Source organism: Gavia stellata, chromosome 2, assembly GCF_030936135.1.
Source record: "Gavia stellata isolate bGavSte3 chromosome 2, bGavSte3.hap2, whole genome shotgun sequence".
NCBI classification, from domain to species: domain Eukaryota; kingdom Metazoa; phylum Chordata; class Aves; order Gaviiformes; family Gaviidae; genus Gavia; species Gavia stellata.
In genome coordinates, this window is record NC_082595.1 from 71,670,403 (window position 1) to 71,697,626 (window position 27,224).

Below are 27,224 nucleotides of genomic sequence, written 5' to 3' on the forward strand. Positions count from 1 at the left end.
TCTTAAGTGAACTGGAGATCTTGAGCACGCCATTCTGGATCTCCTGTTCTATTCTGTTGGTTTTTTAGCTTGGCGTCCTTCATTTCGCCTTTCACTTTTCTATGTAGGAGTGAAAATTGTTTTAATAATAACTCCAAGCTCTTATTTATAGCCCTTCAGTCTTAGCATTTGATGTTGAGAAGTGCCTTTATTCCTTTTTTTTTAATAAACGTAGGAAAAAAGAGGTGACCTAGCTGTCCTAAATTTACCCAGCTACTCATTGGCTGACAGAAAAATGTCCTGATGTCCTGGCAACTAAGGCAGACTTTTTTTTTTCCCCCCTAAATATGACTTCAGCTTTTTATTTGAAAGATTAATTAGGCTTTACATCATGTAGCATTGTAAATAAGGGAAGGTATGTTGCATGTTTGCTTCCATCATGGAGTGTATTCTCATCTCCTCCTGCTTCTAGTTTTTGAAGAGCTGTCATTTTGGGGAGACAGTATGTTAATAAATACACTGATACAAAGTCAAAGAGAGTGTTTTTGCTGTCCTTGAAGGAGCAATCTGTCCAACTCTATCAAATATGATGTGCTGGAGGAGGTGTAGGAAGTTCTAGCTTGTTCTGCAGGTAGTTGAAGCTATCTTGTTCTCCTTGTAAGGCTGCATATCCCCCTGCCTTTTTAATTTTTTTTTCTTGAGGTATGCGGGTTATGAGAAGAGTGCAGGCTCATGTTTTGCTTTATCTTACTGAACCGGTCAGCTGCCAGAAGGAGTGGTCCTACTCTGTTTTCTTTTCGCCTATTCCCAAGGCCAAGCCACACCTTTCTGTTGCTTCTCTTATCCTGAACCTAGTGAGTGTGCTCATGTAGAAAATCCTTTCAACTTTCCCACCCAGAGGAAGACTTTGGAAGAAGGATTAGTTTGGATCATCTTGCCAAATTGATTGCTGCACAGCCATAGAGCAGTAGAGCTGTTGTGTGAGGGAACAGAGCCGAGAACATGTGTTCCTGTGTTGGAAGGGAAGGAGGAATTCCCACGTGCGGGCCCTTGCGCCCTCTCACTCTTTAACAACTCCCATTGTTAAATCTACCTATGGTGTAATGTTCTGTGGAAACGCCTGTGAGCCACGATCAGAAATGTGGCATTCACGTGGGCCCAGATTGTTCCTTGCTGTGATCCTTTCTCTTAGTAATCTTGGGTTTTGGATTAAGCTGGTTCTTCATGAAGATTTCTGTACCTTGAGAGCACTGAGTAAATGTACTGTGCAAGTTGGGAAGGAGGTGTGCAACATGCTGCTAACTGGCATCGTGTTTGACTCCAGGTCTCACTCAAACTGTGTTTCTGTTTAATGTCTCTGTCACTAATAATACACGGTATGTGTATATATCTGATATTTGGAGGGACAGTGTATATATTTGATATTTGGAGGGACAGTCTTTTATGATGCAGCTGTTTGGAACTGTGGGTGCGGATTTACTATCCCAGATTTGAACACTAGAATTAAACACTTTCAGATCAGCTGTCCTTTCCCACTGATTGAGAAAGTTGGGGATTTCACAAAGCCACCTTTAGTTAAAAGAAACGCTCTGACAGTATTCTTCTTTTTCATAAAATTTTTTAATTTAGTCTCTGAAAGGCTCTGAAATCAAACAGAAGGTCTCTTTGTAGAATGAGAATGTTGCCACTGTGATTTTTGAACAGTTTTATATGTCCTAAGGGTACTACACACAAAGATTAAAAAACTGCTTGCTTGCACAAAATTTCTAATGGAATGAATTTGTTGTACAGTAGTCATATAACTACAGAATTTTGCTGAGTCAGTGACATTATTTATTTACTGTTTTATTGTTAACTGTTCCTTTTATTTGATATTGAAAGCTCTGGTTAATAAATTAAGCACCCTGTGGTGCCTTGTTTGGGTAGCCAAAGATGTAATTGATTTGGAAACTGAAGGTACTTTTTTATTTTTTACAGTGGAGTTTCTCCAATTCTTTTGAGCCACGCTGCCTTTGAACAGCTTGTCAATCATTTTGCCACTCAGAATCTGATCCCCTGTAATGAACAGTGTCTTGCTTGCTCTGTGATGAAGGCAGACCTTCAGCTCCATTTTAAAAATTATTTCTGATGCTGCTCTGATAGATGAGAGAAAGATAAACTTTTATCATGTTTCATAAAATAAACACCAAGCATGTAAGAAACTGCTTGCAATTACTGTGGTGTTTTTGATGTTTCTAGTGTATATACTGCAGTTTCCCTGGTTTCTTACGTGCTGTTAGGGAATGAATGCCTTTTCAAACGCAGGAGACCCAAGAAATTGAACAAGTATGCATATATTCTAGAAGGATGTCGACATAATCGACAATGGTATAATCTTAGGAAGTCACACTTTCACAGGCAACATGTAGGACCTTTGCAGTCTATTTATCTTGTAACAATGAAACTATACCATCTGCAGGCCCAGGAGCAGGTTTTACCTGAGTAACAGAAATCTGGGAGAAGCAGAAATTGGCTGCACGTGTTGCTAAAATGAAAGACTACCTGAATCACAGAATATTTCTGTAAGAGTTTAGTAAGTGCTTGTTTTGTTTGGAAAGCTGCCTTGCCTAGCTGTATTTACAACTGTTTCCCCAGAAAGAGAAAATCTTGATAGGATAAGGGTTCACTCAGCAAGGGAGGGGAGAGTGGAGCATCAAAGTTAAGAGCAAAACATCACCGGAGTAGAGAGGTGCTTGGACAATAGCATGAACTCAAAGACCAGAGAAATTTAAGCATAAGGCAGAAGAAATGAGTTGTTGTTCTTCAGTAACAAAGTTGGGGAGGATGGAGGGGGTGTGTGGGTGGTGGTTTTTTGTGGGTTTTTTTTCTGTTTTCTGTTTTTCCTAGCAGATGTGAATATGTTTTCCATCTATTCTAAAGCCTAATATTTTGTTTTGCACTAAAGGACCACTTTTATATAAAAGTAAGAAAAAAAAACATCTCGGCTTCAAAACTGCAGTTACATGCTGCTTCTTGTCAAGAGCATTGCTCACTATAATTGCTATCAGAAATATGGAAATAAAGCTGTGATCCTGATTGATTGAATGCTTCTTTTTTGAAAAGAGTGAACATTGTACAACTCAAACTTTTTTAAAGAACTTAAATTCTTAAATGTTGAGATCAGTGGGAATTCTATTAACAAAAACGTATTAGTTGTTATAACATTTTCCCAATTTTTTTTCTTTAAAACAATACTAAAAATTATTTGCTTTATCTTTCAGCTGTAAAATATAATTTAGGATTTAGGGACTTTCTGTAATTCCCGTGTAGTGTGTCATTGTGCATGTCACTTATTCTGTTTCCCAATTTTTTTAAATATGGAGAGCTGTGTCAAGTAAGTACTTCCATTTGGACTCCCTTCTGTTTTTTGAAAGATTTGTTCCTGTACATTTCATTGTGAATCCTGCATGAATAGTTCTGAAGTTAAAAGTCCAAATAATTTTCCATTTAACATCTTACTTTCTGTTCCTCTAGATTTGGACTCAGCAGGATCGGCAATGCATCCTTGATACTTTAGCACAGTTATTACTGGATAAAGAATGTACTCTATTGATTGGCCGTCAAGTTCGGCCAATCTTGTTGGATTTGTTGGAAAGAAATGCAGAAGCCATTAAAGCTGGTGGCCAAATCAATCACGATCGGCATGAAAGGCTGTGTGTAGCAATGAGCAAGCTGGTTGCTGACCACCCTGATGTTTTGCCGTGAGTAATGTAATGCCTCTTTGTGCAATGTTTGAACTTAGGGAGTATATGCTTGTCAGTGTTCACTGGTGATGAGAGGTGGTGTTACAATTTGGATCGTCTCCCACAATAACAAATGTGTTTTGAATTGAAAGAATGATGTAGAAAACATAAGTCTTAAACACAGCTTATTTAAATTAAATTGTGTTGTAAGATCGAATGTGATTGTCGTCTTAATGATCAAAAGAAAAGCAAAACAGCTGGCATGAAAATTGCTCACAACCAAAATATCTGCATTTAAGATTAGGCCTGTAGGCCAGTAGAATACAAAGTTACGTAAGTAGGAATCGGTATTACTTTTTCGGTAAACAAGAGCAATCGAAGAGATTTCACCAAAGGCAGTAATGTTTCCCCTTTATAATTAAGTAATGATTTCTAATAAGGTAAAGTATCTATTGTCAGCTGATTGCTGAAGTGGTTGTCTTTCCCAAGTGTAGACATAGTTAAATATAGGCCTTAGTTCTCAGTATACTGTCAATTACTGTCTCAGGACGTCTGTCCTGATGTTTTTATTAGTGGCTATTTTCCTTTCCTCTGGCTTAGATGTCTGTGTTCCATCCCTTTTTCTCTCTCTCTATCTCTCTCTCTCTTCTAAAGATTTGCTTTAAGGTATTTTAAGAATACCTCACCAGTTTTCCAGAGGCTTTTCCTGGAGAGCTCAGATGCAAACACAGTCCGATACGGGCGCAGACGAATGAAGTTACGGGACCTCATGGAGGCAGCCTATAGATTTTTACAAAAGGAGCAATCAGTTTTCCGAGAATTATGGGACTGGAGCGTGTGTATTCCACTCCTAAGGAGTCATGACACTTTAGTCCGTTGGTAAGTTAAACCCCCCAGATCTTCTCCATTGAAAAGATCTATCTGTATCTTGAATTGTTTAACAATGTTCACATGCAATTACAAAAGAATCTTCAGATAATACCAGAAAAATCTGTACTGATGGTATCTGTACCTGTGCGTCTTACCTCATCTTTTGAAAGCTGTAGTGATCTGTTATAGAGTGAAACTTAGGCTAGCTCTTAGTTGTGCTTAAAGCTATGGTCTGGAGAATCTTTTCCAAATAAATTCAGTTTATCCAAGTTGGATTCATGGGAGATGGTGTATTTATCACTTCACCTCTACTGTAAGCCTGTTGGTGTATTGCACGCTTTCTAGCATGTTATCCTAGAAAAAAGTAGACATGAATCTACTCTCACTCCAACTTAAATTACAATGATATATTATACTATTCTGCACTGATACACTATTAACAAGTTGGTTTTTTCCTATTGCTCTTATAAAGACATCTCAATTACTATAAAACTTGGCTTATTTAAGCTACACTTCCTAACTGGCCTTGTTGCAGACTTTGCGTGTGGTTTTGGTCAGATGTTTTACATTAGGTGTCTGCCTGCAGGGCTTCAACCTAATTACATGTTCTACCTTATTTATGTGAGTAGTAGTATTGATAGTGCTTTTTATTTATTTATTTAAGAAAAGGTCTTTAATAGTCTTCATTTTTTTAAACGTAAAGTCAGAATTATGTTAGTAACATAATTTTAAAATAAGGTGTATAATTTAGGAAGGGCAGGAACAAGAGTGTTGTCAAATCCACCAACCATTTATGAAGCTCTTCAGGATGACATACACTTAGATAGTCTTAGAAAAAGAAATACAATTTCTGATTCATCGACTGGAGTTGATTTACCTGGTGTTTAGCTAATGATCTTAAGTAAGTGAATGATCTGACTTTTAAATTTTGTCCTGAACCAGTCTTCTTCTGGCAACTCTTTTTTTCATTGACAACTTTGTTCTTGGAAGGTGAAAACAGTGGTATAATAAATGAATTGTTTTATGATTTGTATTAAATGTTCTTTTGTTGTGAGACAGCTTTATGTAGAAATGACGTGAAGACTTGAGAGTTGTTGGCTTCTTTTGGCACTGAGTCTTAAGTTCATTGTGTTAGGGTTATTTTAGAAATAGTATGAAATAGAAAGCAATTTTGAAAGGGAAGTGGTAGGAGGAGAAGAAAAAAATCAGGCAAAGAAAACCTGATTTTCATTGTCTCATATGTTTACCTTCATTTATTTGTGAAAGTGCTCCCCTTAACTATATTTCTGTTGATCATTCAGTCCTTCAGAGAAAGGTTAGCTATTTGTTGTATAAATGATAAAGCATGACATGATAGAATTGCTTTTCTCAGTTCTGGGATAATTCTCTAATTTTGAAGAATGTTAAGCAAAGCACTAAAATAATTTCTGTGAAGAAAGTTTGCTGCATGTTTTTCCAAACTTGGTATTTTGGTTTGCAGTTGACAGTTGTCAAACTAAATTTCTTAAGACTATGTTTTGACATGTTTTGTTCTAAATATGATTTTTAGGTATACTTCAAACTGTCTTGCTCTGGTTACATGCATGAATGATGAGCATAAATTATCTTTCCTGAAGAAGATATTCAGTCCTGAGGAGCTGATACATTTCAGACTAAAGTAAGAACTTTTAAAATCTTGAACACTATTTGGTTTTGTTAGTGGCTTTCAGTTGAGTTAATAAATGTGGATTTCACAGGTTACTAGAAGAATCTCAGCTGCAGAATGTGGAACAAGCCCTTGTTTTGGCCAATCCGGACTCCTCATTTTGGCAAAATGAGAAAGAACTGCAGTATACGCAAGGACATATTGTATCGGGTGACCTCTCTGCAAATGTAGTAGCTGTATGTGGTATTGTGTTGCCTAGACTACAGCTTGTTTCTGAAGAGCAGGTATGTAACCCAGGGTTAAGTCTGTACCTTCCCGCTCCCCCCGTAAATCCTTAAAGGCAGTGAACGGACTTTATTTCCTGCTTAAATGGTATTGAGATATTACGGGTAATGTGTGTATCTTTAGCTTACAGCACACATCAAGAAAGCTAGTGTTGCATAATATATACCCTGCAAAGAAGCTCTGCAGTGGAATGAAGCAATGAAGGCGTAATAGTGCTGTTCATTTTATCTTCGTGTAGTGGTTCTTATGAACATACTACAAAAGAATATTCAGCCTTACGTAGTATCTCCAGTCCAAGTTAGGTGATACTCCATAGCTGAGTAAAGCCAGGATCTGGCACAGTTGCTTTTAGCTGTATGAAGTAGTTTCTTGTGCTATGTAGATATCTTATAAACAGCCTTTCTCCAAACATATTCTTAGTTCTTCTCTTAAAAGCAAACAAGGCTGCTACGTACTCTTCCAGAAGGTAGAAAAAGGGGACAGGAAGTGAGCACAGAATCACACAGAATCATTAAGGTTGGAAAAGACCTGTAAGATCAAGTCCAACCGTCAACCCAACACCACCACGCCCATTAAACCGTGTCCCACAATGCCACGTCCACACATTCCTTGAACATCTCCAGTGATGGTGACTCCACCACCTCCCTGGGCAGCCTGTTCCAATGCTTCACCACTCTCAGTAAAGAAGTTTTTCCTAATCCAGCCTGAACCTCCCCTGGCGCAACTTGAGAGGCCGTTTTCTCTTGTCCTGTCGCTAGTCACTTGGGAGAAGAGACCAACACCCACCTCTCTACAACCCCCTTTCATGTAATTGTAGAGAGTGGTAAGGTCTCCCCTCAGCCTCCTCTTCTCCAGACTGAACAACCCCAGTTCCCTCAGCCGCTCCTCACAAGACTTGTGCTCCAGACCCCTCACCAGCTTCGTCGCCCTTCTCTGGACACACTCCAGCACCTCAATGTCCTTCTTGTAGTGAGGGGCCCAAAACTGAACACAGTATTCGAGGTGCGGCCGCACCAGCGCAAGGACTTACTTCCTCCACTTGAGTGAAGTGTAATGCAGAATGTAGTGCCTTACAGTTTTAGGAAGTCCATTGAAAGCATAAACATTTTTGAGCAAATGGTATTTAACTTTTTTCCTCTTGAGATGCTGTTCATCTTGAACTGTTCAGGTTCTTCCTTGTAGCTGCAGCCAGTATTCTTGACTGTTTTTCTCATTTAGGTACAGTTTTAGCTGTTAGCTGAGTATTTCTATTTAATTTTGTGACACTTATCTACAAATGAAGGACAAAGAAATGAACGAAGACTACCAATGTCCAGAATTTCTTGAGTAGCAGAAGCAAGGAAAGAGGAATTTCTCCTCCCCGGCCTCCCCCAACTTCTGTAGATGAATTTGCTGTATTCTAGCTCTTTTTTATAGGATTGAAGGTGTGGTTTGAAATTCATTGCAGCAGGGGAAACTGTAGAGCTGTTTAAGGAGATTCTTACTCCCATTCCAGTGTTGTTGCTGCTGAAGCTAGGCCATGCTATAAACTGGATTGCTGAAAGGATATTCTTTGTCTGTGAGGGAGGAGAGAACTTCCCAAAAAGGCATGCTTTTATTTTTTTAATAACCACAGGCATTTCACTGATCGGGTATACAGTGTAGTTCCAGTTACACTGGGGAGGTTCCAGTTACAGCTGAGGAGGTCAGATGAAGAGGTAGTAGCAAACTGTGAGGGAAAGCAGGTACTCTTAAAAATGAGCATTGTTACCAGAGCAGTACATGAAACTATATCTGAAAAGAACATCAAGCTTAAATACGAGACACTTGTTTTGGTGCAGTATGTAGTCCGATTTCTTTTCTCTGCCTTTTGGCAGGAAAGCACTAATTTTTGTGCCATATACTGATATAACAAGTGACTGTAGGAGAGTCAAAATATTTGGAGGGTATCTGTAGCATTGATTAATTATCATTCAATAAACTACATTCATTGCATTTTGAATAAAATAAAAATATTACTGAATTTACCTAATTTTTTTTCATGCACTGAGTTTAATGAATTTATACTTTGGCCTGTGCAGAAAGAAGTAAATAGAACAGTTAATAGTCATACTTGCATCATCTGAATCTAACTGCTGTTTGATTTGTCCTGTGATTTGGATTCATTCTGATGACTTAATTTCACTTATATGGCAAATTGTATTTGATTGACATGTGTTATGATTGAATAGTTACTATGCCTGTGCTGACAACTTAGTGTGAGCTTCCTTTGGGAACAAATTGTGCATATACTTTATTAAGTGTTTCACCTATAATAGGGTTTTGATGAAATCTATTTTAATATCTGTCATTAAATACAGCTTTCAAATTCTTTATTTTATTTGATATGTGTTGACAGATCTGCAGGCCAAAATTTTCTAGTTGTCAGGCTCACTTTCCTAATTGTTCTGTGTTGTATAACCTGTAAAAAAAAAAAAAGTAACTATTTCAGTGTAGTAACTCAAATTTTATGTTTGAACAGGAAAATAACAGCAGCCATTTTGTTTTGGTTGAATCTGCCTTCACAAATCTTCAAAACCTTGCTATTGCTGTAGCACATCGGAGTCCTGTTTTATTAGAAGGACCAATAGGATGTGGCAAAACTTCTTTAATTGAATATTTAGCAGCTGTTACAGGAAGAGCAAAGCCTCCTCACATTTTGAAAGTCCAGCTTGGGGATCAAACTGATAGTAAGGTAACTGATGAAGTTGTTTTATGGTTGGATGATCAGACATAATTTTTACTTAAAGCATGGACTTAATTTTCTAATAAGACAATGTTTAACTTTTTACCCAAAGACCCCACAACCCCCCAACTCTGTAGTATTGGTCATACTATTGATGAGAATAAATAAATGTGAAGAAAAATCACAGTTAAGCTTCAGTAGGTTTTAAATTCTGTGCATAATTGTGCTGTATATGTTTAATTCAACTTATGTTTTGTCAGGGTTTTTCTATGTGGAAGAGGCTTACAAATAATTTTTTTTAATTAAAAAAAAAAAAAATCAGTATTGCGGGAAAAAAATTATTCACTCAAGCTGGTGCCGAAGGCTTTATGGACACTTTTATTTCAGTTTAAGTGAGTTAATGTCAGTTTAACCTGACCCCAGTTTTCTGTGGTAAAGGTGAGATGAAGTAAGATCCTGTGATGTTGAGGACACTTGCACTTGCATGATATTGATATAGCTCTACCTGTAGAGATAAAACCAGAGGTGAAGATAATTTCACATTCTTCTGGTTTTGCATATATAACTTTTGAGCTTGAATTGATTTATGTTGTTTGGCTCAATTTATATTCAGTTTTCTAAGGTGGTTAGTATCTACCAGAAGTGCTATCGGAAGGGTTTTTTATTAGTATGCATAAGCACCTTTTTACTTGCATAGAACAGCTGATTTCACCATCTCACAGCTGTTCTCCACAAGAGTATCTTTTCACATACATGAGTAAGACAGCCGTATTAAGAAAACGTGACAAAGTTCAAGGTACAAAATATGTAGTAGTGAAACCATAAACTTAATTATTTAAGGAATGCTTAAATGTGGAATTTACAACTTTACGGAGAAGCAACACTGACTAGTTTTCTATCTTTGAATAACTTGCTTTACAATCCCTCTTACTAGTTTAGTCATAGACTTTTCAAAAATTCTACATTTTTGAAAAAAATTTCAAAATTTTTTTACAGGGCAACCTTAGACAGTTTTGTATGTTATACCGTTGATTGTTTGTTAATTATGGTGGCACAGCTTTGTAAATTCACTTCCAATTACTATGTCTCAGTTACATTATCCTAGAAGTGGAGGGGTGAAGCGTTTTTTTTCTTAATTAAAAAAGAGTGTAATGCTGAGCACAGATTACCAGATGGATTGTTTAGTAATGTGAAGGCTAAGTAAGTGTTACTTATATACTAGCTTTGGTCATTTTTATAAGTTTTTACTCTGAGTTTTTAAGGGATGTAATGAACAGGTCTCTAATTTACTGATTGTTTCCATCATAGACGCTGCTTGGTATGTATCGTTGTACAGATGTACCAGGGGAGTTTGTGTGGCAACCTGGAACCTTGACACAAGCCGTTACCAAAGGTCATTGGATACTTCTGGAGGATATTGATTATGCTCCTCTGGATGTGGTATGTAGGTTCATGTTTGCTGTAAGGTGCTGGTCTCATACTAGCAATTTTTGGAGTCTAATAACCATGAGTTCTGCAGCAGCATGCTGAAAATACTGCCCCTTTAAAAGGGGTTAGAAAGAATTAACCCGTCTGTCTTCGTTCACATGTTGGCATACCACATTAGTTTTTGTCATTGTTTTAGAGCAGTCATGACACTGCCACTGATGCCAGATTTCACTCTGAAGATTTGAACTTACACTGACCTATGTGTCTTTTAAATCATGTTTTAATATTTGAAAACAAACGTGGCCCAAACACCACAGAATATCATCGCTGTATTAGAATGGTGCTGTTAATAAGATACTTTTTTTCCTTTAGCATTTTGTTGTGTGCCTTTTGGGGTTTGTTTTTTTTTCTTACACATTTCTTGCCTCTGGCTTGGATATTAAAAATGTGTTGTTACATTAAGCAATATAGGTTTTAACAGATTTCCTGTTTTCAGCTCCAGAACGACTAGTTGGATTGTTATCCTTCCCTTTTGAAGTAATGGCTGCTGAAAGCATGTCTTTTGCAAGAACAGTGTCATAGAGATGTTTTGCTGTATAGGCCTGCTGGACATTCTGCAGATAGTTGTTTTCTTTTGTATCTGTTCTATAAAGTGTCCTTTGTGTGACTAAATAACCTGACAGCTTGTTTATTGGGTTGTAAGCTTCTGAAATACAGGGAATTTGTAAGAAAGCCAAGAAATATTGCTTGTATATACTAGACAGTTCTTCACTGCCAGAGGGTCATGCACTTATTTGCCTCTGTGGACTCAGCTCATTGCACTCATCATAAGGATGCCCTGAGTAGTATTCTGCATTCATCTCTCCCTTTCTTCAGGGCCTCCCTGCAGGCATCCCATCTCCTTTCTCCATATCAAAGTCTCCATGCTTGCCTCCCTCTGTGCTGAGGGATCATTGTGGTCCTACCTCCCTTTTTTCCTTCCACCATTACTGTTGTCCTTCCGCATGGAAGGATAGATTCCTTAAATAGGTACCAAATTTTCCTGGGGGTAGCAGGGTATGCACTGAAAAATGTTGATGTTTGAGAATGACATCTTTGGGACGCAGGTCGTCTTTGTTCAGGCAGATAAAGAAAATAAGGCTTCTGATGTGAAAGTGTCTAATAATTCATTTGACAATTCAAAATAAATAGTTTTGATTTGGACTTGCAGTGTAAAGACTGTTCTTTCCATTCTCTTTTCATTAAATCTGGATGCAGGAGAAAGAAGATAGGTAAACATTACACCTGTGACTTCCACTGCTGATTAAAATTACCAGGGACTCTGCATTTCCTATTAACATCACTTGGAAGTGCAATCTTTGGGAACGGCAGTTGCTGACAATGTAATGGTGCTCAGTGGAAGTGCTGTAGCATCTCAAGTGTGAAATGAGTGTGGATGGGTGTGCTGTCTGTCACGGTTTCACAAAAAAAAAAAATGGTTTATACATTTTTTCTCTTCTCCAGATCTCTGTGCTGATTCCTCTTTTGGAAAAAAGAGAGTTGCTGATTCCTGGTCGTGGTGACTGTTTAAAAGTAGCATCGGGATTTCAGTTTTTTGCGACTAGGAGGTAAGCTTGTAAAGTTAAATGAGGTTAAGAGCATGGATATCCTATTTTTAAGTCAAAGACAGGAAGTGCAAGGTATCTGGGGAGGAGTATTTTAGCAATTTCCAATTAACAAGCAGTAGAAGCCATAGAAGTTGCAAAACGAATTTTTTTCACTTTAGAGCAGCCTTATATTACTACTGGATGTATTCAGTCTTTGCACAGAAAGGTCACTTCAACAAGGCTGAAGGAATTAAACTTGCCGGGGGAACCCTACAAAACCAACCCCTCACCAAAACAAAATACCACTCTCAGCAATTACTGTGTGAAGAAGGTTTATGATTGATATTCCCAGGGTGTCTTGACTTGCTAGTTTTAACAGCACCTGTGTAAAATATTTCTTAGTTTTGCTGATCTTGGGGTAGCTGGTAGTCCAACTACTGAATGTAATTAGTTTTCTGGGTTTGCTTGAGCTTCTCCTTGAGCGATTGTATACATGTGTTCCCTGGAAGGTTTTTTAAGAGTTTCATGAATAATTTTAACTGAACCCTGCATCTATAATAAAGTAAAGTTATTTTATTTGGGAATTATGAAAAAAGAAATAAAAGGAAAAAAACTTTTAAAGAAAATCTGGTATGTGAAAGTCTTGTGTCCATATAGACGTTTGTAATGTTTTCTAACCAGAGAAAGATTTAAGGTACTCTCCCTGACGGTTTCACTGTAGTAATGGCTCATGCATCAGATGTCAGAATGTCTTCTTGTATAGTAAGACATAATGTTGTATCAAGATTAAAGGCTAGGATATCTAGAAGGGAAATGGTTACATGGTTTTCAATTGTTTTGTAGTTTACTTCAAAGCCTTTAACAAATTTACCTGCTTTTGTCTTCCTTCCATAAATTTGTTCTGTTCTTTGATTTAGCTGATCTATTTTTTCTGGAAATTGAGTCTTTTGTATTCAACTCTCTTTTGGTTGCCTCATCTCCTAACTTCTTCTTCTTCTGTATATTTGGTCAACAGTTTGCATAGCAGCAAATTACAGTTTCCATTGGGCTAGTTAGAGCAGATTCAATAAGTCTGTTGCAGTTTCCAGCTGTGGAACATTATTTAAAAAAACAAAAAACAAAACAACCAAAAACCAAACCACAAACCCAGTATCTAATGCTTTGTATGTGCAAGGCTACTTCCACAGTGGGTATACCACATGGCTGCATAGTTATTTGTGCAGTAAAAAAAAAAAAAAAGAATGGAACAACAGAACAAAATACACGGTGGAAAGGACTGTGAGCCTGAAGAATGAGGAAAAATAATCAGGAAAGACTGTGGAGGGGACAGGGACTGGAGGTGCTTTTTCTGCATCTCTGCAACAGAGCACAGATCCTTGTGGAAGATATTTACCAGGCCACTTCTGTCAGGCTCCTCTCCTTACAAATGATTCTGTATGTTGCTTCTGATAAACTTAACTTATTGTCAGTCATCTTTCTGCAAGTATCTCTGAGGAGATTTTGCACTACAGGGGGAAAAAACACTGTGATAAAGGAACAGATAATTTGAAAAGCAGAGATAGGCAAGATAGGGTAGGTGACAGTACAGTGACAAACAGTGGGTGATCTATGCATGCACATTATGCTGTAGCAGCAGCATGTAATATGCTCTTTGATGTGCAGGAATGCGCTGAAAATGATGAATTCTTCAGCAACACACAATATGCTGTGTTTCTTCATGTTGTTTTGATTTAGGATATTCAGTTGTGGTGGAGGTTGGTACAGGCAGCAAAGCAGCCACGCTGCTCTTTTGGACAAATATTGGACCAAAATACATCTGGATAACATGAGCAAAGGAGAACTCAACGAGGTATGGTGTGTGTTGCTCTATTGTGGCACATGAATAATTGTTTCAATTAAGGGTAATACGTTTTTTTCAGTAATAAATTTGATCCTTATTTTTATCTCCAAGTTCCACAATACACCCTTATAATTTCAAATTTTGAAGTAAATGGGCAGTTTGTCAGGAAGTTTTGAAGTGACAAAAGATTCTTAGAACTTGCCTTGGCAAACACAGTTCTGCTTTGAATAGGTCTAAGAATCAAATTACTTTGCCATTTTGTAGCCCACAGAGATTTAGAAACAAGAGAGAAAAAGAAAATTGAGCTTAGTCTAATCCTGAGTTCTAAGCTTTGAGGTTAAAAGTAGTTGGTCAGTTATCAGTTACAAATAACTGTTTCTATTGACATCTTTTGTTAGTATCTCTAGGGAATGTTTGCTTTGTGTAGTCCTTCAAAAAATTAAGGAGCCCAGGGCTTAAATGAGAATAGAATTCGCTAGAGAGTCTCCTTGTGGTACAGAGCGCAGAATAGGATCTGATTTTAAGAGCCTTCCCTAAGGGAAAAGGGCGTAAATAGTCTCTAGCAGAAGACTTGAGGAGAAAGTTCTGAATTTTCTGGAATGAAGAAGATAGTTTTTTCAGTAGGATTCATTCACTCCTTGAAACTCGTTCAGCAGCCAGCGCAGTGATGGATGACCTTAAATATTTGTGTTTTTCCATTTTGTCATTTGTCAGCTAATTGTTAGGAATGAGGCAAGAACAGCACTTACTTAGTACTTGTAGGTTTTGTTGGAGGGGAAGCAAGCAGATGCACAGGGGGATGCACGGGGAGGCCTCTGCAGACAGTTTGCTGGAGATACGCACGCTTGTGTGCTGTAGCTGCTTCTACAAATAGGTCCACGTGGGCAGGAAATCTAGGAAGCTCACCGCTGCAGTATTAAAAAAGGTTATCTGGCCAAACTGGTGTTGAAGATGACATCCAGAAAGGACCAATATTCAAGTAAAGCTTGGCTGTCAAAACCTTAAGAAAAAAGGAAGCTTCGGTGCTAAATGTGTCACCGCTAGGTTCTTTTTGTTCTTTTTTGTAACTTTGTAGCTCAAGTCACAAAAATATATAAATCAAACACTGTGTAAGATTCTGTAGTGGTAGTAGAAGAAGAGGCAGTGGTAGAAAACACCTGCTTGCTTATCTTGAAAATAGATTCATGTTCTTCTAGTTAATCTTAAAAGTCAGTTTGGCAGGGTAGGACCAGTGTTCCTGGCCTGTATTTGTGAAAAGCTTATTTCAGGAAGCAATAATTTTGGTTGGCAAGCTTTAGTGGAGAGAACTGAGCTGAAAGGAAATTACAGAAGAAAAATTAGCCCCTTAATGTGTCTTTGTCAGCACAGTGAATAGACAACTTGAATACTCAAAAAAATTCAGTCATGAAAAGGACAGGAGGTAAGAACTTTTGTTATCAGTTGTAAAGTTGTACGATCATGATTTGAGTTTAGGTAGGGTTGAATGTACCTTTTGTTCTTCCTGTTGGTATTTGTGCAAATGTGTTAAATGAATTGGAGTAGAGTTGAGTTAGCAAAATTCATTTTTGGCGTCCAAATCAATATCATACAAGTCACAGCTACTTTTATTTTCTTCAGATGAGAGATTCCAAGAGAGCAGTTTTGTGCAGCTTGCTAGCTTGAGTATCTGTTGAAGTGTATCCTGTTAAAATTTGGGGGGCGGGTGGTTTTCTTCCGATGCTAAAGATTTTTTGTTTGGTTGGTTGTTTTTTTTTCTTTTTTCAGGTTCTTCGAAGGAGATACCCCAACCTTGCTCTTGTAACTGATCACTTGCTAGACATTTACATTCACCTTACAGGAGACAAGTATCAGGCATCAGAAGACAGTGCTTCTGGCTCCAGACACATACCAGAAGATTCATCAGAATCAAGATCAGAAAATAAAAAACCAAATCTGGAAGGAAGAGAACTATCTTTAAGGTTGTCTTTTCTTATATGTTTAATAGAAGGAAATATAGTTAGCTAGCTGCAGAGATAGAAGGATTTATCTTTGTTATTTTTCTTAATTTTTAAAAATAGTGATAAAAGTTTGAGTAATTAAACTGGAGTTTCATAAAAACTGGAAAAATCCATTTTTCATTTTAGAATAATGATTAATACATCTTTTAAAAAAATCTCAATCTGAATTATTTAGGACTTTCTATTTGCTATACTTTTTTTTAGGAAAAAGTGTAGGTTTTGTCATACGTGGTGCTGAGTTGGTATCAAGCCATATGGATTACTTCTCAATTCATTTTAACACAAAATACCAGTTCTAGTTAAAAACTGTTGACTGAAATGTACTGTATAATGTTCTCACAATAGCTAGTAGATAACATTTTCAGCAATTGTATATATTTGCTTATCTAGATCATGTTGTATTAGACACTCACAGCATTCTAACTTATAGATGACTGAAAATAACCAGATCTGTAGTATACTATTAATTTCAGAATTTTTATGATGAAATGCAGCTTGATGTTCTATTATTTCTTCCTCTCATACCAAATGTCAATTCTACTCACGTGGAATTTCTGTAACCAGTAATGCTTTGTGAATGAGTCAGTAAATACTAGGTGTGGATAGTACCTAATATTTTTGTGAATCATAAGAATGCTACTAATTTTAAAACAGCAGTTGTTTTTCTAGAATTGGATGTTTCCTTTTCTTGCCTTTCAGAAGATTTTGTTGCTGATACGGAATCAGTATCTTGAAAAAATAGTTTTTATACCTTTCTAGATGAAAAGCTTGCTGCTTTTCATTTTTTCAATTTCATAATTACTTTATGGTTTAATGGAGTATGCATTATCTCTTTCTAAGTTATGTATTTGAAAGCAACACTGTTGGTCTTTATGTGCTCAGCTACTCTTTAGAATTAGCATCCTATTTATATGTGTCTTCCCGTGTACAACTTACACAACAATTAAATGTGCGATTGCCAGAAGGTGACATAATGACCTAAGCTAAACGTGAAAGAAGGTGCTGTGTATTTTGTCTTATTGTACTTATTGTATTCTTTTTTTAAGAGACTTACTGAATTGGTGCAGCAGGATTGCTTACAACTTCAACAGTAATTCTTCAACCACAGCAGTGAATATTTTTCAGGAGGTGCGGTAAGACTTGATCTGGAAATTGTTTACCCAAATTCTAGCATTGTCTCACAAATCTTAAAATACTCTATGTAGGAATGTGAGATGGGAATTTACATTCAGTTTTATCTGAAGCAATTGGACTGTAGTTGGAATGTTTGTGATCTGTCTATCGGAGGCTTTCCTTACTACTAGGAAAATTATTTGCAGGAATGTGCTGAAAGCCAGTCCAGACTTACTGCTGTCTTACAAACAGCATGCTGCAACATAATTTTAACTGATATGAGCTGGGATTGCATATGACTGAGAGTAAAAGTTTTAAGATCTTTCCTTATGAGCCTTCTTTCCTACTTCCCTATCCATCAATTTACATACCTTGTTTGGAATTTTTCGGGTGTGCATCAGTCAGAGGTAGTTTTAAGACAGGAGATCTTACAGTGTTATTTCCTTCTCCATTTTGGTCCATTCATCTAAAGATAGCTTCTGTGACTGGACATTGAAAAGTTTGTACTTTCAGTAGAAAGCCACTACACTACAGAGTTTAGAGTTCTTATTTACATCCTTTTGAAGTCCATTGTTTGCCTTGATCTGTGGACAGTGAAATAATTTTATTTACCATGGCTGGATTGGATTCAAGCTCATGTAAATTTAGATGGTGCTTGTCAGCTCATATAATACAAAATTTGTATTGAAGAAGTTGGTTTGTTTTCCCCTTGACAGGCATTGGACTGTTTCACAGCTATGCTGTCCAACCAAGGGAGCAGACAAAAAATGGCAAAAGTTATTGGAAGTAGGCTAAACATCTCAAAAAAAAAGGTATGTTGAGCTATAATTAACATGACGTTTATTGGTAATATTCTATAACTTGGAATTTTTCTAGTGATTAATTTAAATGCGTTGTGCTATTTTTCTTAAAAATTATGCCCATCTCTCTGTCCCAGACACTTTTTTGCTCTCTGTACTATCCCGGGATCTACGTTTTTCTCCTGTTCTATTTTCAGCTGTGTTTTTTTTCTCTGAAAGTTCCAGTGAACCTGTTCCAGAGCAGATTGCAAATGGCCTCATCATGCAAAAGAAGGATCACACAGCTGGAACAGCACAGTTGCCTAAGCTTATGATACTGCTAGATGCACAGAGTAGTAAAGATTGTGGTTTTTCTTTGGTGGTTACAGTGAACTTTAATCACTTAAACGAAGAGATCAGAGAGAAATGTCATCTTCCTTACTACCTGTTCTGTAATCATGGATTCCAAAATCAAGTACCTCTCCAGAGGCTAGTAACTCTGTATATATTAAGACCGTGTGATATAAATGGCTGAGTTAAACTAAATTGTTACTTTGTTAGCTGTTTCTCACTACAGAAGTTTGATTGCAAAGAAAATTCCCTCCTTTGTTACTTTAAGATGGAAAAACTTGCCAACTGGACAGATGGATCCCTGAAACTTATATGGATTTTTCTGTTTGTCCTTCTTCCTTTGCATTATTTCAATACAGGAATGTATTATGCTCTGCCAACGGCAAAATATCCTTGTTTACACAGAGGTATTCACCAATTTTTTTGAGGGAGGTTGTTTATTATTAATTAAGATAACTGTTCCCAGATACAAGTTTCTGTAGTTGAACTACTATGGAAGTAGATGAAGTAGAAATATAATGGCATATACCTCTTACCAGGTTATTAAATGGAAAGAAATTGTTTGTACAGGCAATAACATTTCTGAAGTCCTTCGGTATTTTAGGTGATGAGTATGTAAAACCAGCAAAATATAAAATCTTATGAATTAGCTTGCTGCAAAGTAATACTGGTAGCATAGCATGGGTGTTCTTAGTGTCATGTTGTAGGTAACATTAGTATTGGAAATGTTGATGCTTTCTTCACAGGTAGAGTTCTTTTGTGAACTCTATAAACCGGAAATCCTAATACGGGAACAAGAAGTCTCTGTCGGAAGAGTGCATCTCATGAAGAAACAAACCCAGGCTCTCACTGTACAAAGGTAGAATATCTTGTAGGTTCCATGTGAATTGAAATATTTTGTGGTGGAATAGAATAGATTGGAAGTCACAGGATTAAAAAAAAATTGAAATTGGATATTCTCACTCTAATGAAGGGAATGTGATGAGTTCTTTCTCTTGTGATCTGAGCTTTACCTTGTGTATCTTTAAGGCTGTCTGCATGATACTTCTGGCAGCCAAAGCGTGGAGATTTTCAGCTTCTTTTGAATTAGACTTTCTTCAAAGCAGTATAGATCCACAGCTGTTATAAGAAGACTTTGATGAATCTATCTTTGTAAAGGGAGATTTTCGTAGTATGTGGTGCTAACTCCACTGTCTAGGAAGTTCTTTGGAAACCCTGAATTTCTAGGTTGTATCTTGAGAAAAATAAGTATATTCTAAAGGTATCTTGGACAAATTTTTTCCAAATCTATATTTTTAAATAAAAAAAAAAAAAATCCTAAATTCAACCATTCCTCTAAAAAATAATACAGGTAAAATTGAAATGAGCTCCTTGATAAATCTTGGTTTTGAGTTGCTTCCTTTGTTTTTTCAGAGCAAAACAAACCTTTGCTGCCACACGGCCATCTGCAGTATTGATTGAACAGCTTGCAGTTTGTGTTGTCAAAGGAGAGCCTGTGCTTTTGGTTGGTGAAACAGGAACTGGCAAAACCTCAACTATTCAGTACCTTGCTCATATTACAGGTAAGTAAAGTGTGAAGACTGTAACCTACATGAAGGTAATTTAAAAAACAACAAACAAAAAAACCCCACAAGTTGATGGTGTTTTCTATTTCTGTTTCAAGGACACCATTTGAGGGTTATCAATATGAACCAACAAAGTGACACAGCAGATCTATTAGGGGGGTGAGTCACTGACTACTGTTTTGTCTGTTCTGCATGACAATAGGCAGTATCAGAAGAAGCTTCTAAGGCAAGTGTAGTTGTGTTGTCAAAGAATTGTTTTTAGAAGCGTATCTATTTCATGGTAGCATAAATGTCTTAAGAAACATGTTTGCATGCAGAAACTTTGTTGTCCTTGCTGAAGAACAGAGGCAGTTTCACTGAATTGTGTGCACATCTGTATGTGATGAAGTAATTTAAAAGCACAACCCAATGTCTCTTTAAAAATGGCTAAGCTGTTCAATATAAATACAATATAATATTCACTGGACATACTGGTTGGTAGTAGTAAAAATATTTTACTTATCAGGGTAGTCCTGTCTTTATAAAATTACCTCATAAGGTGCCCTTAAATATGTGCAATTTTACTTCACTCATTAGTTGAGTAAAAAACTATGGAAACCAGGGTTCCTTCATGCACCACGTTGTTGTTTCAGAACTGTTTTTGTTAGTTCACAGATGCTAGTTCCTGTTTCTGTGTCACAAATAAGTAACTACTCTTTTGCTTCTCTTCAGTTACAAGCCTGTGGATAACAAGCTGATCTGGCTACCTCTGCGAGAGTCCTTTGAAGAACTCTTCTCTCAGACATTTTCTAGAAAGAAAAATCAGACATTCTTGGGACACATTCAGACCTGCTACAGGCAGAAACGTTGGCATGATCTGCTAAAACTAATGCAGCATATTCATAAATCTGCTATTAATAAGGAAGCAAAAGAAAATGCATCTGGTGAGAATTCAAACTGATCAAACACACATCGTTAGTGGTAAACCATTGCAGAGAGCAGATAAATAGTGGTCAATTTTTTGTTTGTTGATTTTTGGGGTTTGTGGGGTTTTTTCTTTTATCCCTCTTTATTACTTTCTTCTGGTTTTGAAAAATGCTATCTCTGTCTACAACAAGACATTCAAAATACTGTTAGACGAGGTTTTTTCTTTCTAATCTATCACTGTTGTTAACTATGTGTGACAGAGTGAAGGTTGACTTGTCTGATCTATGGTGCCCTTGACATCTGATCTCCACTCAGCACTTATTTGTTTGCTGTGTTGGTGAACAGTCCTAGTTTTTGTGTGGCAGTCTTCCATGTGAATGCATTCATACTTTCTTTCAGTCCTGGAACCTCATTAGGTCTCACAAATATATCCTATTTTAATAACAAAGCAAAACAACAACAACAAAAAAAACCTAAACCCAAAGTAGTAGCTCTCTTGGGGTAGTAATGATTTTAAGAGCTTGCTGATGACTCTGGTTTCACTGTCAGTGATGACGACTTGCCTAGTTCTTTACTTTGTTTCATTGTGGTTTTGTCTCCAAATAACCATTGTTCTTGTTTTATACTTCACAACCCATTTGGGACAGAGGCAGTATTGATACTTTGCCTTGCATGGAGTGGTTTCTGGTTCTAGACCTGCTGAACAAGTGAAGTTGTTGTAGCTTTGATTCAGTATGGGCCAAGTAAACTTAGTTATGAACCTTGTCTCCCCTCTTCTTTTAACTGGTTCTTCTGAATATGCGGATATTAAAATAAACGCCCACAAATGTAAAAAAAGATGAGGTTTTAAAGACCACTTGTTGCAAGTATTGACAATCCTAAAATAAAGACAAGCTGAAATCTCTAACTTGCAAAGCTAGCAACTTAAGTCATGAATGCTGCATATACCTCAGGCTGTGACTTTAAACAAGTAACTGAAATAAGTGCAATAGTAAATAATGTCATAACTGATAAGCAACATTGTTTTTACTGATACTGAAGTGTTCATTGTTAATCTGTTCTGTCATAAGGTTTGTAAATTTGGATTTATTTTTCTGAGATGTCTCTTTCTGTCTCTGGGAATTGGAGAGTGCTAACAGTCATGCTGGAACCAAGTGCAGCATAAGTATTTGTTCCTAAGCTAGGACATGCTGGAATGAATGGCAAATTATCTGTACCCATATGTCAATAGTGTTCAGCTAAATTAAAAAAAAAAAGGCAAAATTTAATTTACTGTTTTTTTTTTAAATTCATGAGATTCAAGTACTACATATGACATGTTTTCATTGCTCAGCTAAGCTTACTCTTTTATCTCTGTGCTTGAAACAGCTTGATTAAAATACTGTTGTTAAACATCTTTTGTGCTATTGTTTGGATGGTAAAAGCGTAAATTTGTTTTGCTTACAGGCTCACCACTGAAGGAAAAGTGGGAGGCATTTGGTCTTAAACTGAATCATGCTCATCAACAGATGAAAATGACAGAAAATGCTCTTCTCTTTGCATTTGTTGAGGTATTTGGAGATTTGCATTTTGATGCTAGGAAGAATAAGGAGGAGCATTTAAAAGACTTTGCAATCAGTATTATATAAATAACTTCATGGCAAGAATCTTGCTGTGAAGTGAAATTTGCGCGATGATGACTCTGTGGAATGAAGTGTGCTACTGTAAGAAGGTGGTGGATACTACTGCAAGGACAGGGGGTGGGAGAATGTTTTGTGGTAACACATTAATTCAGTGCTGTATAATAGGAATTAGGACTGGTATGATAAAAGAATATCAGCAGTATGTCATATCATCTTTTCAAGTGTATGAGATTAAAAAAAAAATCTTGACCAATCTCTAGTAGGACATGCTCCTGCCTGGGGATTCCTGTGAAGGATTTAATGTTAAGAATCTGTGCTGTTTATCTAAAAGTGTTGGGTTTTTTTTATAATGTTTCAAACCCATGGTATAATATTCTAATGACATTAAGTGTGATTAGGAGAAACTATGATGGTTTATGTATGTTTTCTTTCTTCTCATCCTGTTAGTCTGAATATACACTCTCAAATTTTATGTAAAGTGTGTAAAACGTTGACCAGTCCTCTTTCTAAAAAATTATTATATAAGTAGTTGAGGACCTTTGACTTAACTTATTAATTAAAACTAAACATATAGTTCCCTGAGGAACATAATATTGCTTGTGTCTTTGTTTGGATTTCTTTAGATTAACTGCATTTATTCTCATAGTGGTGTCAGTGAAATTTATGCACCACAGTGATGGATATCACTGGCAGGCAGCATTGCACACATAAGAGAGCTTATTTCTGTTATATCTGAGCCAGTCTAAATGGTAGCTTATAATGGTGATAACTGTCTGACTTCTGTGACTTGCAAAGTAATTGCTGTTATTGAGGGAGAGAAGTAAAACCACTATTGCTGTAAAAGGTCTGGGATTGCCTTTTGTCTAATCAGCCAATAGACTGCAAAACAAGTATTTCCAGTATATAGATGCTTTACTTACTGTATCACTGCTGTTGACATGATTAACAAATTGATCTTATTTTTTAGGGTACTCTGGCACAAGCAGTAAAAAAAGGAGAGTGGATTTTATTGGATGAGATTAACTTGGCTGCAGCAGAGACTTTGGAGTGCCTGAGTGGTTTATTGGAAGGATCCTCTGGGTCACTGGTGTTACTAGACAGAGGGGACACAGGTACTATTTCTGTGCTTGCTTATGCTATATCTTATGCTATATCTATATGCTATATCTTGCTATCTAGTTAGTTGAATTCCCTATCCTATATGGCGCAAAATAAGTTGAGAACATTTACTGTTGAAGTGAATGCGTGCAGAAGAGAATAATGTGTTCTTTCTAGACTTCATACTTGTATGCAAGAAGTGGGAGTTTTAATTCACTGTGGCTCAGGAGATTTCAGCATGCGGAAATTGTTGTAGCTTTTGCCTCTTTGGATTCTACAAGGAGCAGATCTCTCTAGTGGCCTTAGTAAGCATTGCTGTCTCTAAAGACTCTTCAGGGAATGTCATGTTTTTTTTGGGGTTTTTTTTTTAGAAAGTTGAGGTAGCTTGACGGATAATGGCATGGGACATGAGATTTAGTTGCTACTGTAGTAACTGTCTTTCACTGATCCTGAGAATATATTTGTTCTCCAGCTAGAAATACGTGGACACAGCCTTTGATTTTTCTGAGTCCTTCTTGTGGGTTGACCCCAGCCAGCAGCTGAGCACCCATATAGCTGCTTACTCACTCCTCCCACCCCACCATCCCCCAGCAGGATGGGGGAGAGAACAGGAAGAGCAAAAGCAAGAAAACTCATGTGAAACAAGTGGTGCAAAGGCAGTCACTAACCAGCTCCCACAAGCAGACCGAAGTCCAGCCAGTCTAAGCAACAGCCACTTTGGAAGACAAAAATCACCACCCGCTTCTTCCTTTACCCTACTTCTTATTGCTGAGCATGATGTTATATGGTAGGGAATATCGCTTTGGCCAGTTTGGGTCAGCTGTCCCAAGAGTGTCCTTTCCCATTTTTTTGCTCACCCCCAGCTAAGTCACTGGGGGAGGGAGGGCAGAGCGGGGAAAGAGAGAAAGCCTTGATGCTGTGCCAGCACAATTCAGCAATAGCGAAAACACTGGTGTGTTCTCAACAGCACCACAGGGGCTGCTGTGAAGAAAGTTAACTCCATCCCAGCCAGACCCAGTACAGATCTAAAGGTAAAAAATGCAACTGCTGAACATTATTTTCTGGAGCTATAGATATAGACAAATGTTGTATGAGCTTCCTAGGCTGGGTTTTCTTCCTGGCTGAGGGAAGCACTGGCCATTGTTCTGAAAGAGACAAAAGGAGTTCAAGTTTAGGGCTTACATATTTTTTTAAATATTTTGTGTTGTTAAAACATCCTGTTATGCACAAATAAAAGTTAGGGTTTCACTTGCCTGTGGCTGTTGTAAAGATGCAGAGATACTTTTGATAAAATTACATGGGGTTATTTTCTGAAAAATTTTCACCCTGGCATTTTAAGAAAATGTAGTAGTTCAGTAACAGAAAACTGGATTAGAAGAAATATACCTCATTTAACATAATAAATACCCTTGGTTTAGCATTAACGTTATGTCTCTTGTTTCTGTTTCCGTTTAGAGCCTCTTGTACGTCACCCTGATTTTCGCTTGTTTGCGTGCATGAATCCAGCTACAGACGTTGGAAAGAGAAATCTTCCTCCAGGAATAAGAAACAGGTAGGAAATAATGATTCTGTGACAAAATACTTGGTCACTGTCTTTTTCAGAGTTTAACTAGCTTCACGAGTTGACCCAGTGAAGAATGCCTTGTTTGAAGCATATTTGAAGATGTAAGTCCGAACTCAAATCAACTTCCTGTGAGAGGTGCTTTCCACATCATGATGAAGATTTTTCATGAAATAGCATCAGGAAAATACTTCTGTGAAGTTACTGACCATGAACAAATGGTCTATCAGTAGTGTAGAGTGTTGTCACTAGGGTCTGGGGAATGATCATTCTTTACAATGAAGCTGTCAGTGCTTGGGAGTGCTAGTGCCGCAGTTTATGGTCCTGATGGGGATAATAAAGACAAGTGCTTTGTGTCTGTTTAGCAGCCTTTCTCTTGATAACTCAGAAGTGTTGATGATCCTTGCAAAAAGCTGTATATCCAGCCTTGTTCACTCAGAAGGAGGGTGGTTTGCTGGGTGGAGATGATGTATGATGTTTGAAATATTTGATGTGTGATCTTTAAACATTTAAGCTGTGGCCAGGAAATTGGAGTTGTGGCAAATCCGTTCTTCCATACTACCTGTTCCTGAATGCAAAGATCTTCTGCTTGTATTTGATGCAGTTTCCCTCATGAATGCCAGAAATCGCAGCTGTAGTCCCTTATCAGATTCATAAATATTGTGCAAAACTGTAGAGGTGCACTTACTATGTGTAAGTAGTCATTTGCAGTTATTAGTGGTAAGGTAAGGTTTTATTGCTATTAGCTGTCCTGGCTTAGTAGTGAAAGAAAAGAAAGCGAGTGTAATACAGAAGAAAGGAGACTTCAGTTTGTTAAGTTTAAATGAAATTATATTTGCATTTGTCAAAAATATCCGCCCCTCTGAAGTTAATGATATTGCTCAGTTGTGTTGGATTTGTTGTGGTGTGTCCTGGGCCATTATTTGCAGTTATAATCCATGGTATGGAAGGGCTGCAGGCTCATGTTCAACACCTGATGCAAATATGCTGGACTAACTAATGGTTAGAAAATAGATTCATTAACTAGAGCTGCCAGTGTGGTGTACTGAATGTGAAACACTGTTGATATACTTAAAGATACTCAGGACTTCACTGAGTGCATGTTTTGCTGCTAATTTTCCTTTGGTTATTGTCAAGTTTTCTCATTTTATCATCACTGTAAAAGTAGAAAACAGCCTGGATATGCTAGTCAATACAAAATTAGAATGAGTGATGTCTTGTAAGTGTTCACTTTTTAAAATAGAGACCATTAGAGAGTCCACTTTGAAAAGTGCTCCTGCTGTGTCAGTGCTCTAGTGTTCAGGGTGTAATGTTTGGATATGTATTGCAAATTGTTTAAAACTTTTAATTTTCAAAAATAGACTGAAAATGAACTAAGTTAAAATAATTCAGATAAATTACTTAGAAATAAGATATTACTAATACTTTTTAATTACTCTGGTTCTTGAGTCTGTCTATAGGTAGTTTGACAAGTCAGTATTCTGCTTACAAAATATTAAATGTTATATACAATGAGAATCATATATAATATCTTTCTTAATATTGTCAGATGTCTAAGTGTTATGGATTGATTTGATTCTTGTAGGTTTACTGAACTTTATGTAGAAGAATTGAGAAATGAAGGAGACTTGCAAGTTCTTATCATGGATTATCTGAGAGGCTTGAATGTGAACAAAAATATAGTACAAGGAATTGTCAAGTAAGTTGGTTGTAGTATCTTGAAATCCTTGATGTAATAAGTCACAAAAAGAAAGTGTGTAACTGTAGTCTGTGGTTAGACTGTTTTGGGAAACATTATAATGCTCCCTACACAGCAGTTTGCATAGCCTTAGGAAACAAAAGAGGGTAGACATCCATCCGCTTCATTCTGAAGGTTTCTGTACTTGTTGGGAGGAGATTCACTTTTACTTGCTCAGAAATGCTTTTTTGGTGGCACTAGTTAAAAAGCATTGTTGTTGCAGTCCTCTTTTCTGTCTGAGAGACTAAAATGGCTTGTTTCTGTAGATCATAGCAATGAAAGTCTTGTGTGTTTATCAAGTTACCTTTCTTCCCCTAGTTTAAGGTGTATTACCTCACTGAAGAACTGTTAACATGTTTAGAATACTTGGGGTTTGTAGTCATTCTCTGTATATTAAGCTCTCTCAAAAATATGGTTTTAAAATACTCTGTTGCT

The 27,224-nt window shown here is 37.1% G+C and overlaps 1 protein-coding gene across 1 annotated transcript in view; it reads left to right on the forward strand.

The window, feature by feature from the left end:
• The window catches only part of MDN1 (midasin AAA ATPase 1), a 104,824-nt gene that overhangs the window by 2,026 nt on the left and 75,574 nt on the right, over nucleotides 1-27,224 (forward strand). Inside the window, 20 exon segments of the mRNA XM_059827939.1 lie at nucleotides 3,493-3,719; nucleotides 4,356-4,580; nucleotides 6,121-6,228; nucleotides 6,308-6,500; nucleotides 8,223-8,225; nucleotides 9,002-9,214; nucleotides 10,514-10,645; nucleotides 12,137-12,240; nucleotides 13,954-14,068; nucleotides 15,824-16,017; nucleotides 17,103-17,184; nucleotides 17,886-17,981; nucleotides 19,046-19,158; nucleotides 19,713-19,861; nucleotides 19,963-20,023; nucleotides 20,576-20,787; nucleotides 22,217-22,320; nucleotides 23,360-23,504; nucleotides 24,946-25,042; nucleotides 26,637-26,750. Of these exon segments, the coding sequence (XP_059683922.1) occupies nucleotides 3,493-3,719; nucleotides 4,356-4,580; nucleotides 6,121-6,228; nucleotides 6,308-6,500; nucleotides 8,223-8,225; nucleotides 9,002-9,214; nucleotides 10,514-10,645; nucleotides 12,137-12,240; nucleotides 13,954-14,068; nucleotides 15,824-16,017; nucleotides 17,103-17,184; nucleotides 17,886-17,981; nucleotides 19,046-19,158; nucleotides 19,713-19,861; nucleotides 19,963-20,023; nucleotides 20,576-20,787; nucleotides 22,217-22,320; nucleotides 23,360-23,504; nucleotides 24,946-25,042; nucleotides 26,637-26,750 (2,687 nt within the window).